Below are 19,624 nucleotides of genomic sequence, written 5' to 3'. Positions count from 1 at the left end.
AGTTCTGGCATTTTAGGTCATCACAGACTAGTATGTGTCCATGGCCTGGAAATTTATGACATCTTCCTCACCACCACAGACAGGTGCTGGCACTAAGACCGCTGTATAAAGAAATAAGCAAATGGGAAACCACTCACCCAGAGGCGGCACTCCTAGTGGCCAGAGACTTTAATGCAGGGAAACTAAAATCAGTTCTACCAAATTTCCATTAACATGTTAAATGTGCAACCAGAGGGGAAAATATTCTAGATCAACTGTACTCCACACACAGAGACGCGTACAAAGCTCTCCTTTAAACAGGTCACCATACACAAGGCTGCGGGGCCAGACGGATTACCATGTGCTGACCAACTGGCAGGTGTCTTCACTGACATTTTCAACATGTCACTGATTGAGTCTGTAATACCAACATGTTTCAAGCAGACCACCATAGTCCCTGTGCCCGAACACAAAGGCAACTTGCCTAAATGACTACAGACCTGTAGCACTTACGTCCGTAGCCATGAAGTGCTTTGAAAGGTGGGTAATGGCTCACATCAACACCATTATCCCAGAAACCCTAGACCCACTCCAATTTGCATACCGCCCAGATCCACAGATGATGCAATCTCTATTGCACTCCACACTGCCCTTTCCCACCTGGACAAAATGAACACTTATGTGAGACTGCTATTCACTGACTACAGCTCAGCGTTCAACACCATAGTACCCTCAGCTCATCACTAAGCTAAGGATCCTGGGACTAAACACCTCCCTCTGCAACTGGATCCTGGACTTCCTGGCGGGCCGCCCCCAGGTGGTGAGGGTAGGTAGCAACACATCGGCCACGCTGATCCTCAACACTGGAGTTCCCCAGGGGTGTGTGCTCAGTCCCGTCCTGTACTCCCTATTCACCCACGACTGCATGGCCAGGCACGACTCCAACACCATCATTTAGTTTGCAGATGACACAACAGTGGTAGGCCTGATCACCGACAACGACAAGACAACCTATAGGGAGGAGGTCAGAGACCTGGCCGGGTGGTGCCAGAATAACAACCTATCCCTCAACGTAACCAAGACTAAGGAGATGATTGTGGACTACAGGAAAAGGAGGACCGAGCACGACCCCATTCTCATCGACGGGGCTGTAGTGGAGCAGGTTGAGAGCTTCAAGTTCCTTGGTGTCCACATCAATAACAAACTAGAATGGTCCAAACACACCAAGACAGTTGTGAAGAGGGCACGACAAAGCCTATTCCCCTTCAGCAAACTAAAAAGATTTGGCATGGGTCCTGAGATCCTCAAAAGGTTCTACAGCTGCAACATCGAGAGCATCCTGACTGGTTGCATCACTGCCCGGTATGGCAATTGCTTGGCCTCTGACCGCAAGGCACTACAGAGAGTAGTGCGTACGGCCCAGTACATCACTTGAGCTAAGCTGCCTGTCATCCAGGACCTCTCCACCAGGCAGTGTCAGAGGAAGGCCCTAAATATTGTCAAAGACCCCAGCCACCCCAGTCATAGACTGTTCTCTCTACTACCGCATGGCAAGCGGTACCGGAGTGCCAAGTCTAGGACAAAAAGTATTCTCAACAGTTTTTACCACCAAGCCATAAGACTCATGAACAGGTAATCCAATTGCTACCTGGACTATTTGCATTGTGTACCCCCCAACCCCTCTTTTTACGCTACTGCTACTCTCTGTTTATCATATATGCATAGTCACTTTAACTATACATGCATGTACATACCACCTCAATTGGGCCGACCAACCAGTGCTCCCGCACATTGGCTAGCCGGGCTATCTGCATTGTGTCCCACCCACCATCCGCCAAACCCCTCTTTTACACTACTGCTACTCTCTGTTCATCATATATGCATAGTCACTTCAACCATATCTACATGTACATTCTACCTCAATCAGCCTGACTAACCGGTGTCTGTATGTAGCCTCGCTACTTCTACAGCCTCGCTACTGTATATAGCCTGTCTTTTTACTGTTGTTTTATTTCTTTACCTACCTATTGTTCACCTAATACCTTTTTTGCACTCTTGGTTAGAGCCTGTAAGTAAGCATTTCACTGTAAGTTCTACACCTGTTGTATTCGGCGCACATGACAAATAAACTTAGATTTGATTTGCTGGAAAAGCTGTCTTCATTAAAGTATGGAGATTCAAGTGGGGGGAGTTAGCACACAGGAGGACATTTTACTCTGTTGAGGTAATTTCCTTTAGAAATTCTAGCCAAATGTAAAATGTTCCTGCTTTGATTCATTTAATAGAGTAAAGTTAAGTCTGATCTCTGTGTAACACCTGGTAATTTGGTGGCTGGGACTACAAGCTCCCTGTAACCTAGAGGGCAACCAGTGGGTCCATTTTCTCTGTTCCATGTTTCTTGCAGGATGACAATGTCCGAATTTCTGATTACTCTGGTGATGTCTGGGTACCTGATCTTTAGGCTGAAAGCAGATTACCTCAGACCTTGTATTTTCCAGGATGAGATAGCAAAATCTTTGTGGTCCATAGTGCTGTGTTGTTATTTGTGTGGTTTAGGCTTGGACCAATAGTTGTGAGCAGAGCATGCTGAGCATCTGGTACATACCTCTTAGGTCACAGGATGGGGCTTGGGTGAGTGTAGGAGTGGGGGTTGTGCCTATCACTTTCTATTGGGGTCGGCCTACTCACAGGGAGCCACTTAGGATCCCTCGCCCTGGATCCATAGGAGTTAGCACTCCTTTCCACGGTACCCTACTCCAGAGAACAAAGCAAGTCACAGGTCTTGTCCTGAGACACGTGGTGTGGATGGCCCGCACCCCTTGGACGGAAGACACAGAAAATCATCACCAGTCCATTTCGAGTTATTTTCACTGATTCAACAGTTTCCAACTTCCTCTCAACCCATCCTGGCACCACATATGGTTCAGTCAGAAGGCAAGTATCCATTCTCTCCAAAAATCTCACTACCACTGGGCCAGAATCATCCTTGTCATCATCGAGATCAGGCTCGTACTCGACATCTTCACTGCACCTGCCACCGCAGGTAATTCATCCTCACTCTCGTCAGGTAAAATTTTAGAGCTACCGGTTGAGTTTTATTATTTTTGTACTTCACACCAATCTTCCTCAACACACAGCTTCCCTCTACACTCAACTGCTTTCTTTCTTCCTCGCGGTCAATTTCCACATCTCCACGCTTTTTCCACTCTTAAACCCGCTGTAATAGCAAACTGTTTAAATGTTTCTTCTATCTTGAATCTGCTGCCATGTTGCGTCGACTCAAAAATCTCTACCAGCCGCCATTACTCATCACGGCTCGCAATATTGATGTAGCTATTGTGCATTATCACCAATATCTGTATATACCGGGACTTTGATCACCAGTCAACCTACTGTGTATTGACATTCATATTGCTATGCCTTACCTATGGATCATCATCTTGGGTCCATGAAATGGGGTATCAGCCTTCTCAGTGACACCCACAGAACACAAGTGTGAAGAGTTTACACAAATATTAAAGTCGTAGCTCTTATTGCAGGACTTTGACTGTGGGAAATCCCCCCGGTCAGTCTATTGTGCATATTGGTCATTCATATTGCAATGTAGCCTTACCCCATTTCATGGACCAAAGATCCATAGGTATCAGCCTACTCGGTGACACCAACATAACACCACTGTAAAGAGTGTACACAAATATTAGCATCATAGCACTTATTGCGGGACTTTGACACCAGTATGAACTGAGCCACATTAGCTCACTAGTCAACCTCCTAAACTCAACAAAAAAATAAACATCCCTTTTTCAGGACCCTGTCTTTCAAATATAATTCGTAAAAATACCCCCAAAAATTGGATTGTAAAGATCTTCATTGTAAAGGGTTTAAACACTTTCCGATGCTTGTTCATGAACCATAAACAATTAATGAACATGCACCTGTGGAACGGTTGTTAAAACACTAACATCTTACAGACGGTAGGCAATTAAGGTCACCATTATGAAAACCTAGGACACAACAGAGGCCTTTCTACTGACTCTGAAAAACACCAAAAGAAAGATGCCCAGGGTCCCTGCTCATCTGCGTGAACGTGCCTTAGGCATGCTGCAAGGAGGCATGAGAACCGCAAATGTGGCCAGGAAAATAAATTGCAATGTCCGGTACTGTGAGATGCCTAAGACAGCGCTACATGGAGACAGGCCGGACAGCTGATCGTCCTTGCAGTGGCAGACCACGTGTAACAACACCTGCACAGGATCGGTACATCCAAACATCACACCTGCGGGACAGGTACAGGATGGCAACAACAACTGCCCGAGTTACACCAGGAACGCACAATCCCTCCATCAGTGCTCAGACTGTCTGCAATGGGCTGAGAGAGGCTGGACTGAGGGTTTGTAGGCCTGTTGTAAGGCAGGTCCTCACCAGACATCACCGGCAACAACGTCGCCTATGGGCACAAACCCACCGTCGCTGGACCAGACAGGACTGTCAAAAGTGCTCTTCACTGACTAGTTGCGGTTTTGTCTCACCAGGCATGATAGTCGGATTCGCGATTATCGCTGAAGGAATGAGCGTTACACCGAGGCCTGATCTCAATTCCATTGAGCATGTCTGGGACCTGTTGGATTGGAGGGCTAGGGCCATTCCCCTCCAGAAATGTCTGGGAACTTGCAGGTGACTTGTTGGAAGAGTGGGGTAACATCTCACAGCAAGAACTGGCAAATCTGGTGCAGGCCATGAGGATGAGATGCACTGCAGTACTTATTGCAGCTGGTGGCCACACCAGATACTGATTGTAACTTTTTTTATTTTGACCCCCCCTTTGTTCAGGGACACATTATTCAATTTATGTTGGTCACATGTCTGTGGAACTTGTTCAGTTTATGCTTCAGTTGTTGAATCTTATGTTCATACAACTATTTACAAATGTTAAGTTTGCTGAAAATAAACACAGTTGATAGTGAGAGTACGTTTCTTTTTTTGCTGAGCATATGTGTATTGGCATTCATATTGCACTCTACCCCCTTACCCCATTACATGGACCGTAAAAATTTGCCTGATCCATAGGTATCAGTCTACAAAAGACAATAAGTAGTTAATTTGACGAACAGAAAAAAAGTGGAATCCGCACTGTGGATGTATTAGATTTCAGAACTGTGTTGGGGACATACTTATATGCCCTGTACAGCCTTACCTATTGATGTTGGGTCCATGAACTGGGGTATCAGTCTACTTGTGACACCCAGAACTCTGAAGAGTTTACACATATATTAGCGTTGTTGCTCTTCTTGTGGGACTAACTGGGAAATCATCTCACTATCCAGCCTATTGTGCATATTGACATGCATATTGCAATGTACAGTGTGAGCAAGACAAAGGAGCTGATCGTGGACTACAGGAAAAGGAACAAACAGGTCCCCATTAACATTAACGGGGCTGTAGTGGAGCGGGTCGAGAGTTTCAAGTTCCTTGGTGTCCACATCACCAACAATCTATCATGGTCCAAACATACCAAGACAGCTGTGAAGAGGGCACGACAAAACCTTTTCCCCCTCAGGACACTGAAAAGATTTGGCATGGGTCTCCAGATCCTCAAAGTTTACAGCTGCACCATCGAGAGCATCCTGACCGGTTGCATCACTGCCTGGTATGGCAAATGCTCGGTCTCCGACTGCAAGGCACAACAGAGGGTAGTGCGTATGGCCCAGTACATTACTGGGGCCAAGATTCTTGCAATCCAGGACCTATATAATAGGCGGTGTCAGAGGAAAGCCAATAAAAGTGTCAGAGACTCCAGTCACCCAAGTCATAGACAGTTTTCTCTGCTACCACACGGCAAGCAGTACCGGAGTGCCAAGTCTAGGACCAAAAGGCTCCTAAACAGCTTCTACCCCCAAGCCATAAGACTGCTGGACAATTAATCAAATGGCCACCGGACTATTACATTGATCCCCCCCATTTGTTTTCTACACTGCTTCAACTCGCTGTTTATTATCTATGCATCCCCCACACACTGAGTCGGTACCGGTACCCCCTGTATATAGCCTCTTATTGTGTTACTTTTTATAATTTTTGACTTTCGTTTATTTGGTAAATATTTTCTTAACCAACAGTGCAGTTCAAGTTAAGGGCTTGTAAAGTTAGCATTTCAAGGTAAGGTCTACTACACTTGTTGTATTCGGCGCATGTGACAAAAAGTTAGATTTGATATATGCCTTACCTATGGCTCTTGGCTCCATGAAATGGGGTATCAGCCTAAAAATTAGCGACGTAGAATTTCATGGACCTAAGAGCCATGGGTAAGGCTGTACATTGCAATATGAATGTCAATATACAGTAGTTTGACTGGTGAGCTTAGACTCTTCACAGTTGTGTTCTGTGGGTGTCACAAGTAGGCTGTCATGGACCCAAAACAGTTCTGAAATCTAATACATCCACAGTGCGACTCTACTACTACTGTATTTTGTTGAATTTAATTATCAACATAATTATCTGTTCCAAATACGGCATTATTCCACTATTTGTATCCGTTTGCATATTTCAATGGGAGCCTTTTATTTTGAAGGCGAATTGCAAATTCCAGACACTTTTGTGGCAAATCCTTATTGTGGCTAGCTTCACACAAGTCCAGCAACCCAACCTCCGTGCCATCGAGAGTAAACGGACGAGTCGAGCTGGGTAAACAACAGTGGTCGCCTCGAAGAGGCAGGAATGGGGACTTCATCGAGGGCCCTGATGGCAAATGGAATGGAATTTCTGTTTTTTCGTAGAAAAAACAGTATGTATTGCGTACTGTGTTAATATGCCACATAAAGCCAGGAAAAATATTAAGTATTTTTCTCTCGGGTCTTCATCCAGGCGCTGATTTGTAACGACGTTGGTATTGCCACGGGCCCACTTCGATTTGGTTCCTGTTGTCAGTTTCACAACCCGGTGACTGTCGTTCGATCGCGATTTACTTGTGTCCCTTATTTAAGTTCATCCAGGGCATATGTAATTCAAAGGGAGCCACGAAATAACACAGAAGCCCACTTTCAAGAGAGTACAGGTATGTGTTGAGTCAATCAATATACGTTAGCTAGCTAGATAACTGTCTTTGTTTTTCTCTCAACGTTAGCTGGCTAACACGATCAGACAGTAGCCATCGTACTGTAGCTAGCTAACAAGCTATTGTTTGCTCTGAAGATTCAGTAGTTAATGTTAGCTTGGTACGGTAGTAGCTAAAATGTCTTGTTGTGAGCCATTTGGGGTTGGCTAGCTAACGAGTTAGGTAGCTAGCTACGTTGGTTATTAGCAAATAGGATCTTATCAGCGAGTTCATGAGAAACCCAACCTTTGAATGTGAAGATTTGCAGCCTTGCCATCTTGCTAACTAAGTAAACTAGTAAGCCAAGGCCATGTAGCTATAGCCATTTCTTTATTACATTTTACGATGAACTCGGACGTAACCCAAATAGCGAACGTTAGGTTAACCAAATAAGACCACTCCGTGTGGAACTGACTTAATTAAACGTTAGCTTACTAGTGCTGGCTAAAGTTGGGCAACATCAAAATATGTTGTATCTGTGACTGACAGGATGAAGAGGATGATGTCGAAATGTATATCACAATATTTACAAGTAATGAAACTGCGATGTCAAATTAGCCTGCTAGCGTGTTATGTTTGTTGACTGACGTTAATATGGCTAGAGAAGAAAACAAAATGCTGAAGACACTTGCAGCAGTCTTTCATATTTGGTATGGCTTTGGTTGTAATATTTATGTGGCAGGTAACCTAGTAGTTTGAGCGTTGGACCAGTAACCGAAAGGTTGCAAGATCAAATCCCCGAGCTGACAAGGTACAAATCTGTTGTTCTGCCCCTGAACAAGGCAGTTAACCCACTGTTCCTAGGCTGTCATTGAAAATAACAATTTGTTCTTAACTGACTTGACTAGTTAAATAAAGGTAAAAATTAAATAAATATGCTTTTTAAAAATAAAGATGAAATAAATAGACAGGCTTGGACAATTAGTAGGGTTATGTACCTAAAGAGCCAGAGACCAAATTACGAAATATCTCTGACTGAGGCCTAGTACACGCCAGAAAACATTAGGCAAATACTGTCACAATGGTTTAAATGTCGTTGTTTTTTTGCATAAAGGAGAACATTGTCAACCGAATGACTCATTATTAGAAAACTTGATGTGTACACTTGGGACCAGTCAATCGTTAAATATCCTGCCCTACATTCTCTGCACTGTTCCAGTATAAGATGCACCAATACTTCTTCCCTCATGCCATGTTTTGGTTTATGTTCACGATGTTGATGCCATTCTTTTTGCGTTGATGCCACTCTTTATCTATGATAGAAGACACCTAGTCTCATAGTCACAATTTGGAGAACAATAACGCATCACTGGATTGATTTAAAGCTGCAATATGTAACTTTTTGGGTGACCCGAACAAATTAACATAGAAATGTAAGTTATAGATCTGCCATTCTCATTGAAAGCAACACCAAAGCCGCGTTTCCATTTGCACTTTGAATTCAACACAGGCTGGGCTGGCCTTGGTGGGATAGCTCAAATTACATTTCCACTCCCCCCAGAAATGATAAATGATGTCATGTTGGAAGGTAGCCAATATGTGACTGCAGCTGGCTTCGCTGATGTTGCTAGCTAGCAAGATGTTGAAGTGCCAGTCAACCATGTATTTAGCTTGCTGACGTTCGCTAACCAAACGTTAGCGTTGTTAGCATAACTAATAATTCCTACCTTGCTTGCCATGGTGTTGGCTATTAACTAGCTAGCAAACCAGGCGACCGGTTTGATATGATGTAGCTAGCTTAAATACGACATGTCCAGCTAAAATTCCTGCTAGCGCGTTTCTAATCTGATTTGGTAGCTAGCATTTGAGGGGTGATAGTTCTCATAAAAGTTGATTGTGTAGTGTACAAATGAATAAAGGATCCAGCTTTGGTGGTAATTTGTGTTATGTCTAGCTACTGCAGTACCGCTTGTCCATGTGCTAGCTAACAGCAGCAAGCCAGCTAAACGTATCCGCATCCAGCAGTGATCCACTTGGTGGTTGCATAGTAATGGCATCACCAACCCGAATTCGAATTGAGCTGGCGCCAGTTGTGAAATTGGGCTGCGCTGTCCCGGGTTTCCCTCGACCCAAGTCGAATCTGGCCCAAATTTTAAGTGCCAGTGGAAACGGGGCTTTGGAAGCGGTAGCTCTGTTCTGTGTTATATTTCTATGCTTACGTAATTAAATGAAGTTATTGCGTCTTTTACTTTCGGTTTTGTACACCAGCTTCAAGCAGCTGAAAATACTACAGTTTTGGTTATGGGAAATATATTTCACAGCGGTTTAGATGGTACAATGATTCTCTACACTTTTCTTGCTTATTTTGTCACATAAACTGAAATTAGGCAAACTGTTATAATTTTAGGAAATGGCAGAGCACCTTAAATGATATGAGCTAGAAATAAACTTAATAAACTACACACATTCCCTTGTTACTATGGCAGTTTCTAAAACCCACTGGATGCCATATTGCAGAGCAGTGACACAGTTATAGAATGATAATAGTGGGGCCTATTTCAGCATTTCCCCTCAGCACATCAGCATGGTTATTTATTTATTTGTCAGTTTTAGTTTGACTTGATAAAAACAGTGATATGACTGTTCATCAGAAGTAATCACATATGTTCTGCCCACAGAATTGTAGTAGTATTGAAATACGCCTACATCATGGCACTATACTCTCAAGCCTGTATTTGAGATGTCAAAACCTTGTAGGATATATAGTACCATGCACGAATATGAAATCAATGCTTAATCACTCAAAGGTTGTCTAGGTGTTCATTCTTTGAATGATTTTTTTATATGTTTATACAAATGGCCATTCTTGTCAGCACATTAGGGGATTTTCATCCTTTCATCCCATTTGGAGTATGTAATGCTGTCAATGTTAGCAGTGCTGGTTGGTTCATACGGCATTAGAAGAACCCCTGTGATTGGGATGAGGATGACATCTTAGCTTCTCAGAAGGGCCAATCATAACGGCAATGTATGAAGCACTGTGCCCGCTTACTCAAAGCTGTTCGCTTTTTGTTTCTTGGCTAACATGTTGGCAACCTTTTTTTGTAGAGACATGAATGTGTAACTTCCTGTTCTGCAGTTCATTGCACTGTTTTCTACTATTATTGACTGGTAGAAGTACTGCATAATGAGTTCCGATTCACCCCACAATTTGAGTCACACCTTGCACAGAACACATTGACAAACCTGCACTCAAAATAGAAAAAGCTAAATTAGGTAAAGGTTTGGGATAGGTTTAATAATTTGTGTCCTTGCGTAGGTGTTAGATTTGGTTTTTCAGCAGCCATTGCTGAAACTGTGTGCCGAGAAGCTCAAGATAGGTCTGCGTTGTGCTCCTCAAGGAATGAATTAAAGCAGTTTCCCATAAACGCCCTCTCCTCTGAAATGTCTCCACCTTGGTGCCAGGGGGGATTGATTGCCAAGGTGGCTGTCCTCTAAGGCTGCTGTGTGTCATGGCGCTGCTCGCTCTGTGGCACAGGGACTCATCAGTGGCTCACAGGGGGAGCCTCAGAGGATCATGGGTCGGGGCTTTGGTTCCCTGGCAGCAGTTATACTTTGGAACCTAGGGAGGGCCCCCCCCCCCCCTAGCCCCAGTTCCCTGAAGTCTCCACCTGCGGCATCCTCTTCCTTCTCTTTGCTCATGAGATGGAAACACAGTCATGATACACAAGTGTTTTCATGAATACTGTATCAGGTATTTGTCCAGTGCTACTCTCAATGTTTGTTTTCTTTAGTAGGCTAGGCTACACATTGAGGGCTCCTGGCCAGATACCCTCTCCTGTTGTCTAGTTTGTGAGGTGGATATCATGCTTTAATGGTACACAAACCCTCGAGTTGTGGAGGATTCGTGAGGATTTGATGATCCCTAGTGGTTGACCCACTCAGGGTTTCGTTGCAGTTTGAAGACCAGCACCCACACAATCCATATGTTTCCTGCATGCCTCAATCTACTTATGGGTCACTGGAGTTTAATATGCATATGGAGAATTCCAGCAGAAGGTCAACCTGAGAAAGTAATTTTGTCATTTTAAAGTGAAACCAACATGCCAATATTGTATACACTCCCCCCAAGGGGTTCTATAGACAAACACATCAAACTTTTCATTTATATTTTGTTTGTCCATTCTTTGAGACATTTTAAAGTTGTGGTTTTGCATGCAAATGTAACATCCATAACTATGGAATTACTCTTGTCCAAATAATGGGTGGGGGAAGTGGCTTCCACCCCAAGCACTCACTGACTGACTGGGTTTTGCAGTAGGTTTGCATTCTAGTGTATGCTCATGAACACACCAAATTACACTCTCCACTACTTTCCAGTGCAGGTTTTCACACACTTTATGATCATTAAAATAAGCTAATAGTGCCGCATGCTCATGTGTGGTGTTGTGTAACATCAAGATCTCAGGGTCAGCGAATGGAATGCAACAGACCGGATAGTATTGCAGTATTTGCTGTAGCTACGGCGAAAACACTGTGACCTGACCACAGTTGCTGGGTGCTTTTCTTTTTCTTTGCCTGAGATGTGCTAACATAGGGCCCTATAAAATCTGTTATCATTTTTTGCCAATTCCTTTTCTCTCTCAAATTATTTTCTCTTAGTTTTCCCAGGTTTCTGAAATGTTCCAGTTTTTGTCAGGTTTTCGCTCTCAACTAGAGGTCGACCGATTATGATTTTTCAACGCCGATACCGATTATTGGAGGACCAAAAAAGCCGATACCGATTTATCGGCCGTATTTTATTTTTTCTTCTCCATTTTTTTAATTGTTTATGTATTTTTATTTTTTATTTATTTGTAATAATGACAATTACAACAACACTGAATGAACACTTATTTTAATTTAATATAACACATTAATAAAAATCAATTTAGCCTCAAATAAATAATGAAACATGTTCAATTTGGTTTAAATAATGCAAAAACAAAGTGTTGGAGAAGTAAAAGTGCAATATGTGCCATGTAAAAAAGCTAACATTTGAGTTCCTTGCTCAGAACATGAGAACATATGAAAGCTGGTGGTTCCTTTTAACATTCCAAGGTAAGAGGTTTTAGGTTGTAGTTAATATAGTATTTATAGGACTATTTCTCTCTATACCATTTGTATTTCATATACCTTTGACTATTGGATGTTCTTATAGGAACTATAGTATTGCCAGTGTAACAGTATAGCTTCCGTCCCTCTCCTCGCCGCTACCTGGGCTCAAACCAGGAGGGCTCGAACCAGGAACACATCAACAACAGCCACACTCGAAGCAGCGTTACCCATCGCTCCACAAAAGCCGCGGCCCTTGCAGAGCAAGGGGAACAACTACTCCAAGTCTCAGAGCGAGTGACGTTTGAAGCGCTATTAGCGCACAGCTAACTAGCTAGCCATTTCACATCGGTTACACCAGCCATTAGGTTGTTAGGCTTGAAGTCATGAACAGCGCTGTGCTTGCGAAGAGCTGCTGGCAAAACGCACAAAAGTGCTGTTTGAATGAATGCTTACGAGCCTGCTGCTGCCTACCATCGCTCAGTCAGACTGCTCTATCAAATCATAGACTTAATTATAACACACATAATAACACACAGAAATTACAAGCCTTTGGTCATTAATATGGTCGAACCCGGAAACTACCATTTCGAAAACAAAACGTTTATTCTTTCAGTGAAATACGGAACCTTTTGGTATTTTATCTAACGGCTGGCATCCCTAAGTCTAAATATTCCTGTTACATTGCACAACCTTCAATGTTATGTCACAATTGCATACAATTCTGGCAAATTAGTTCGCAATGAGCCAGGCTGCCCAAACTGTTGCATATACCCTGACTCTGCGTGCAATGAACGCAAGAGAAATGACACAATTTCACCTGGTTAATATTGCCTGCTAACTTGGATTTCTTTTAGCTAAATATGCTGGTTTAAAAATATATGCTTCTGTGTATTGATTTTAAGAAAGGCATTGGTGTTTATGGTTAGGTACAGTCGTCCAACGTATTTTTCGCAAATACGCTTTTGTTACATCATCCCCCAGCGTTGCATCGATTATAACTAGTAATATCATCAACCATGTAACTAGTGATTATGATTGATTGTTTTTTATAAGTTTAATGCTAGCTAGCATCTTATCTTGGCTTATACTGCATTTGTGTAACAGGCAGGCTCCTCGTGGAGTGCAATGAGAGGCAGGTGGTTTGAGTGTTGGACAAGTTAACTGTAAGGTTGCAAGATTGGATCCCCCGAGCTGACAATGTGAAAGTCTGTCGTTCTGCCCCTGAACAAGGCAGTTAACCCACCGTTCCTAGGCCGTCATTGAAAATAAGAATGTGTTCTTAACTGACTTGCCTAGTTAAATAAAGGTATAAAAAAATTCGGCAAAATCGGCGCCCAAAAATACCGATTTCCGATTGTTATGAAAACTTCAAATCGGCCCTAATTAATTGGCCATTCCGATTAATCGGTCGACCTCTACTCTCAACCAAAAAAAAGAAAAACAACAATATTTGATGTTTTAAGAACACAAAAATGCTTAAAGCACACCAGGAGACAATTATTTGAGTCTGGGAAAAATGTAAGATATTTAAATTTTGGAATGTAATTACCCTTTTAACTCAAGTGAGCACCTAGCAAGAGAATGCTGTTTTTGTAGCAGACATGATGGTCGAGTTTTCTAACCAAATACTCATGATATCATTCTGCCAGGGAAGCATAGGCTACTTAGTAGTTAACATTAATTGAGAAAGTTTGGGAGAGCTTTTCCATCTATCAGACAGGTTTGAGTTAGCATCATCGCTAACAGCTACACAAAGTGGTAGACGCTCGCACCTCACACAGACGGGCATTCTCATTGCCTCTTCAGAAAGTTGCAGGAAATACAAATGACTGATGCTTTCTGTTCTTGTCTTATGATAAACTTAGGGAAATGTATTACTTTTCAATACATTTACTTGATTTCTACTAAGTTCAATATGTTTTTGAATATTGTTGAATTCCGTTTTAATGTCTGGATTCGGTGACTCTGCCATCATTCTCCACATTGCGGATTTTATAGGGCCCGTCTAACAGTAAATACATGTTTTTGATGCTTAGACAGAACAGAACCTTCACTTACTATAATGTGTGCTTGTGTCTTGTGGGTGCATTGTGCCTATGATACTATCTTATGGTTTGAGGCTTAGTCTTATTACATGAGGATTTTGAACACTCAAAGTGACTGGGAAATGTCCATGGCAGCCATTGTTGTCACCTCAGCTTGCTACATGACTTCTGAGTGATAGGAAGCAGGAGCACCACCACCAATCAGCCTCCACTACAGAGCAAACACCTATTGTTACAATGACAACTAGCATAGCCATGTCAGCAAAATAATTTTGACTGAACTCCCACACATCCGATTTGGTCACTTGTAACTTGCTGTTTGGACAGTCAGTATTCCAAAGCAGTTTTGAAAAACAAAACTGATTTGAGCATTAAAGCCTGTAGTGTGAACAATGCTTTATACCATAGACTCCATTGTTTTCATACTGAACCTTATCAATACACAGGATATTGCAGGCTGGAGATTAGTATGTATTTTACACATTACTGTTTAATCAGTACGGCTTCATTAGGCCAACCATTATAAGGCTTCTAAAGGATAGTTTACAATGTCCAGTTCACTTGTGTCATTAAATAAAACATCTCATAAAGTGGGATTTTATTCTGAATCTTAGTTTGAGGTGTTTTACTGGTGGATCAAGTATAGGAAAACACCACCCTGCCAGCTGTGTGTGCACGTTATACCACTCCACCACACCAAGAAGTAGGCCAATGAATGGAGCTAACATGCCTTTTTAAACAGATGGCTGCTTTCATAATTCAAAGGAAAGGACTTGAGGTGACTCTACTGAAGCAGAAGACATTTTACTCTGTCTCCCCTTGGTGAAAGGCTTATTTTTTTAAATAGAAACTGTGTGATTAGACTAGACAATTTTAGGAAAGGAGGAAATGTGAAAAATGAAGAGGGATGGAGAGGGGAAGTGTGATAAATGGAGAGGGGAAGTGTGATAAATGAAGAGGGATGGAGAGGGGAAGTGTGATAAATGAAGGGGGATGGAGAGGGGAAGTGTGATAAATGAAGAGGGATGGAGAGGGGAAGTGTGATAAATGAAGAGGGATGGAGAGGGGAAGTGTGATAAATGAAGAGGGATGGAGAGGGGAAGTGTGATAAATGAAGAGGGATGGAGAGGGGAAGTGTGATAAATGAAGAGGGATGGAGAGGGGAAGTGTGATTAAATGAAGAGGGATGGGGAGGGGAAGTGTGATAAATGAAGAGGGATGGAGAGGGGAAGTGTGATAAATGAAGAGGGATGGAGAGGGGAAGTGTGATAAATGGAGAGGGGAAGTGTGATAAATGAAGAGGGATGGAGAGTGGAAGTGTGATAAATGAAGAGGGATGGAGAGGGGAAGTGTGATAAATGAAGAGGGATGGAGAGGGGAAGTGTGATAAATGGAGAGGGGAAGTGTGATAAATGAAGAGGGATGGAGAGTGGAAGTGTGATAAATGAAGAGGGATGGAGAGGGGAAGTGTGATAAATGAAGAGGGATGGGGAGGGGAAGTGTGATAAATGGAGAGGGGAAGTGTGATAAATGAAGAGGGATGGAGATTGGAAGTGTGATAAATGGAGAGGGGAAGTGTGATAAATGAAGAGGGATGGATGGAAAGGAGGAAAGTGGTGAGATTAGGCCTATATGAAGGCCCAGAAGCTTTTATTTCGGTAAGAGTTTCTGCTAGGCTAGTGTGTTGATGCCAGCATGCTTGTTTTTATTTACAAGATCTATATCAAAGGGATGCATGCTTAGCATTGGTTGCTTGTAGCCTGGTACCTTCTGAAGATATCAATAAGCGAGTTCTCCAGTCCATTCTGTTCCTGTAATGCCATTATGAAGATGTCTCCTAATCTCCCCACGCAGCCTTTCCATGGTTTTAGCACTCTACAATAGAGAATTGAGCTGGAGACATTAAACTGGTCAAAGAGATGCTCCAGTGTTTGTTTCCACCTTTTCCATATTACCAGGCTGCATGACCTTACTTTGCTCATCAGTTTCCTTCATTACAGCATCAAGCCTAGCCAGCATACTGAGATTAGTCCCAGATTACCACCCAGTCTGAGTCATGCACTGCCAGGAATGGATAATAAAACAAATGCTACACAACTGACTCAGCCCAAGGCCTCAATTAATTTGCTCTCAAAAAACAAACCATGGTGCACTGTTTTTGCCTACACAACCAGATAGCGAGTGCCCCTATACTACCACCACATGTAAATATTATCATAATACATTTAGCCCATATTTCTGTTCATAAACTCATGAAAACACATTGAAAAATAATGATCGCACTTTGTTAGTGTCTAACGTTTATCTTCTCTTGTTTCACAGAACTAGGTTAGTTGCGGTGCCGCCAATGGACCTATAGGAGCTGGTGGAAGTGTAGTTGGCATTGCCTCTGCGTGGACCAGGCAGCATGAAGAGCGAAGTGCCCTCTGAGGCCCAGGGTAGACAGGAGCACCTGAAGGGTCCGCTGGCCAACCCAGAGCCCATGGAGACAGCCAAGAGCTTCCCTGCCAACATGGAGGTGATCGGCAAGGCAGGCAGCGAGTTTGCACAGCTGTGTGCCGAGACTAGGCACCGGCCCCTGAGCCACACAGGGGCCCGCAGGGACCCAGACAGGGGCCTGCCCGGACGCAAAAAGCGCAAGAGCCAACAGCCAGGGCCGTCGGACTGCTCCCTGAAGGAGGGTCGTGTCAGTGAGGGCTCTCTTCCCCTTCAGCGCCACCAGCCAGATCTCTTGGAGCGTCGCAGCGAGAACGAACGCAACCCAGAGTCCTCGTTCAGTGACTGTGCCTCCTCTCCCTCCTCCAGCCTGCGCTTCGGGGACTCGGACACTCTGAGCTCAGAGGAAGAGGTGGAGGCTGGAGGGACGGGAGCAGCAGGGGGACCGCAGCCCGCACAGCAGGCGCCGGTCTCCACCACAGGGGGCGGGACCGGGGTGGGTCTGCGCACCATTCTGGGTCGGACTCGGGGAAGCCGCTCTCATAAGTGGGCACGGTTGGAGATGGAGCCGGTGCCGGTGCTGCTGAAGCGGCCGTGTCTGAGCGGGCGGCGGTCACTGCATAGGAAGCGGTTTGTGAAGCCTGGGCCCGGCGCCATCCAGCGGACTCAGAAGCAGAAAGAGCGCCTACTTCTCCAGAGGAAGAAGCGGGAGGTAATCGCACGCAGGAAATACGCGCTGCTCCACAGCACCAGCAGCTCCAGTGAGGAGCTGACCAGCGAGTCATCCTCACCCTCGTCCACAGAGGCAGAGGACGAGCTGTATGTCGACGTCAGCAGCAGTAGCAGCCAGCCAAGCAGCGCAGCTGTGGCCACAGGTAAACTCACCCTCCTTATGCACTCTGGTGCGTGCTTCAGACCTTTTCTCTTGCGCACGGGCACACACATTTTAAAAACTTTTTCTGAATTACACATTACAGTCGAGAAGGATTCAAACATTTCATAGGTCATGGATATATGGACACTTATGGATACAGAAAACACATCCTTCTCCATACAGCTAAGCTGCCCATGACTGCTGACAGAGGACCTCGCTAGCTGCTTTGCCTTTGTTCTATGCAGGTCTGCAATCTGAAGGTCATGTACTGTCAGCCTATGTACATGGCCGAAGCTCCCAAATATCAGCACTACAAAGTTTGCACTGATAGCCAAGGCTGTTTAGACGTGACACAAGGGGCTGGTATTTCAGCAACTTGTCAGTAAAGGTCTCCTCCATCTAGGAGTCAAAAGAGTAACCCACTTCCTAAATGAGCACCCCCGCCCCCACATCAACAGTAGCTGGCATTTTGTGAGAAAAAAACACACACACAATCCCCATAGAGAGGAACATCTTCCTCACTCCTCTGACACGGAGCTTGCAATGACTTATGACATGAAGCTGCTCTGGCCAGGGTAAATTGTACTGGTCCTTACACTTTAATAATTTAGCAGATTCTCTTATTCAGAGCGACTTACAGGAGAAATTTGGGTTAAGTTTCTTGCTCAAGGACACTGACAGAGTTTTCACTTAGTCGAAACTGGGATTCGAACCAGCGATCTTTCGGTTACTAGCACAATGCTCTTAACTACTAGTCTACCTGCCAACCCACAAGTCAGACCAGAGTCAAAGGAGTCGCTCACTGTTAAATAGCCAGCCAGAGTTAAATCACAGATAGACTCTGTCCGTAGCACCGTTCACTCGTGTCCAACTGCTCTGTTTCCCAGCTGTCTGCTTTGCAGGCCTTGTTAGTATGGAGTGGGGGGGGGGGGTGTGTCATGGACTTCATGATGTTGCAGAGCCAAACATGTCATATTTTTGTCCACATTAGCCAAAGTCAAAGTCTGTGTTACATCACACCCCAGATATATGTTGTCAAATGAATGTAATGCAAGCTAATTTCTGTGAATCCGCTCTGCTCAGAATTGAGACCAATTAATATTTTTAGCCACCGAGAAAAGAAGGAATGCATGAATGCCTTTCAGAATGTACATTTACAGTGTGTATGTACACAGCCTATTCCTACAGTTTTATCCAGTCTCACTGTAACTGTATTGGGAGGAATATATTTGGCCTCTGTGGTGTTGTTCTCTAGAAATGAGATGTGTAGCCTAGAGGCCAAGCAATCATTACACTGGTTTTGTTCCATCTTGCTGAAAGATGTCCTACCGGGGCTATTTGAAGACACTCAGAATTGGGATTTCTTTCACCAGGCCAGCAGCTCTTTCTCTCTTACTCTAGCCAGAACTGTGTTTTGTTTACTGTCTCCCTCTCCCCTTTATTTGGAAAGACACTTGATTTGAAAGTGAACATCAACCGAGTGCTCGTTACACTCTCAAACACATGAATCCAGTAAAATGTTATTTTATTCAGAGAAAATTATCCAAATAAAGCTCTCGTACATTACTCCTCTGATCGTGGAAGAGACCATTTTAATCCCTGAGCCAGGTTTGGTTTGTGTCGGACCTTGCCTGCTCTGTGTGCTCAATAGCAATGAGAAAAGCTGCCCATATATTGATTGATGAATTAGCTCACAGTCAGAGCTAGGCTATTTTATGAACAAAGCACAAATCACAGGACTAGGATGGGTGTGGGTGTCTGTGGGTGTATCAAATCAAATTTTATTGGTCACATACACATGGTTAGCAGATGTTAATGCGAGTGTAGCGAAATGCTTGTGCTTCTATTTCTGACAGTGCAGTAATAGTAATATCTTGTGAAATTGTTAGATTACTTACAACTACCTAATACACACACGTAAAGGGATGGAAAAGAATATGTACATAAATATATGGGGCGGTAGGTAGCCTAGTGGTTAAAGCGTTGGACTAGTAACCGAAAGGTTGCAAGATCGAATCCCCGAGCTGACAAGGTTAAACTCTGTCGTTCTACCCCTGAATAAGGCAGTTAGCCCACTGTTCCTAGACCATCATTGAAAATAAGAATGTGTTCTTAACTGACTTGCCTAGTTCAATAAAGGTAAAAAAATAATATATATATATATAT

At 43.7% G+C, this 19,624-nt stretch overlaps 1 protein-coding gene across 4 annotated transcripts in view; it reads left to right on the top strand.

Annotated features, from left to right (window-relative positions):
* The first annotated feature begins 6,350 nt into the window (after positions 1 to 6,350).
* Positions 6,351 to 19,624, top strand: part of LOC110506534 (E3 ubiquitin-protein ligase arkadia-C) — a 51,312-nt gene continuing 38,038 nt past the window's right edge. For all 4 annotated transcript variants that reach the window (XM_021586221.3, XM_021586219.3, XM_021586220.3 and 1 more), the window contains exons 1-2: positions 6,351 to 7,027; positions 16,471 to 17,459. In XM_021586221.3, coding sequence (XP_021441896.3) covers positions 16,556 to 17,459 — 904 coding nt within the window. In that variant the 5' untranslated portion in view covers positions 6,351 to 7,027; positions 16,471 to 16,555. The remainder of the gene's footprint in view (positions 7,028 to 16,470; positions 17,460 to 19,624) is intronic.

This window comes from Oncorhynchus mykiss, chromosome 26 (genome assembly GCF_057628025.1).
Source record: "Oncorhynchus mykiss isolate SJ-2025 chromosome 26, ASM5762802v1, whole genome shotgun sequence".
Lineage (NCBI taxonomy): Eukaryota > Metazoa > Chordata > Actinopteri > Salmoniformes > Salmonidae > Oncorhynchus > Oncorhynchus mykiss.
The sequence above is the reverse complement of the archived record's forward strand: the minus strand, read 5'-3'. Positions and strand labels throughout refer to the sequence as shown.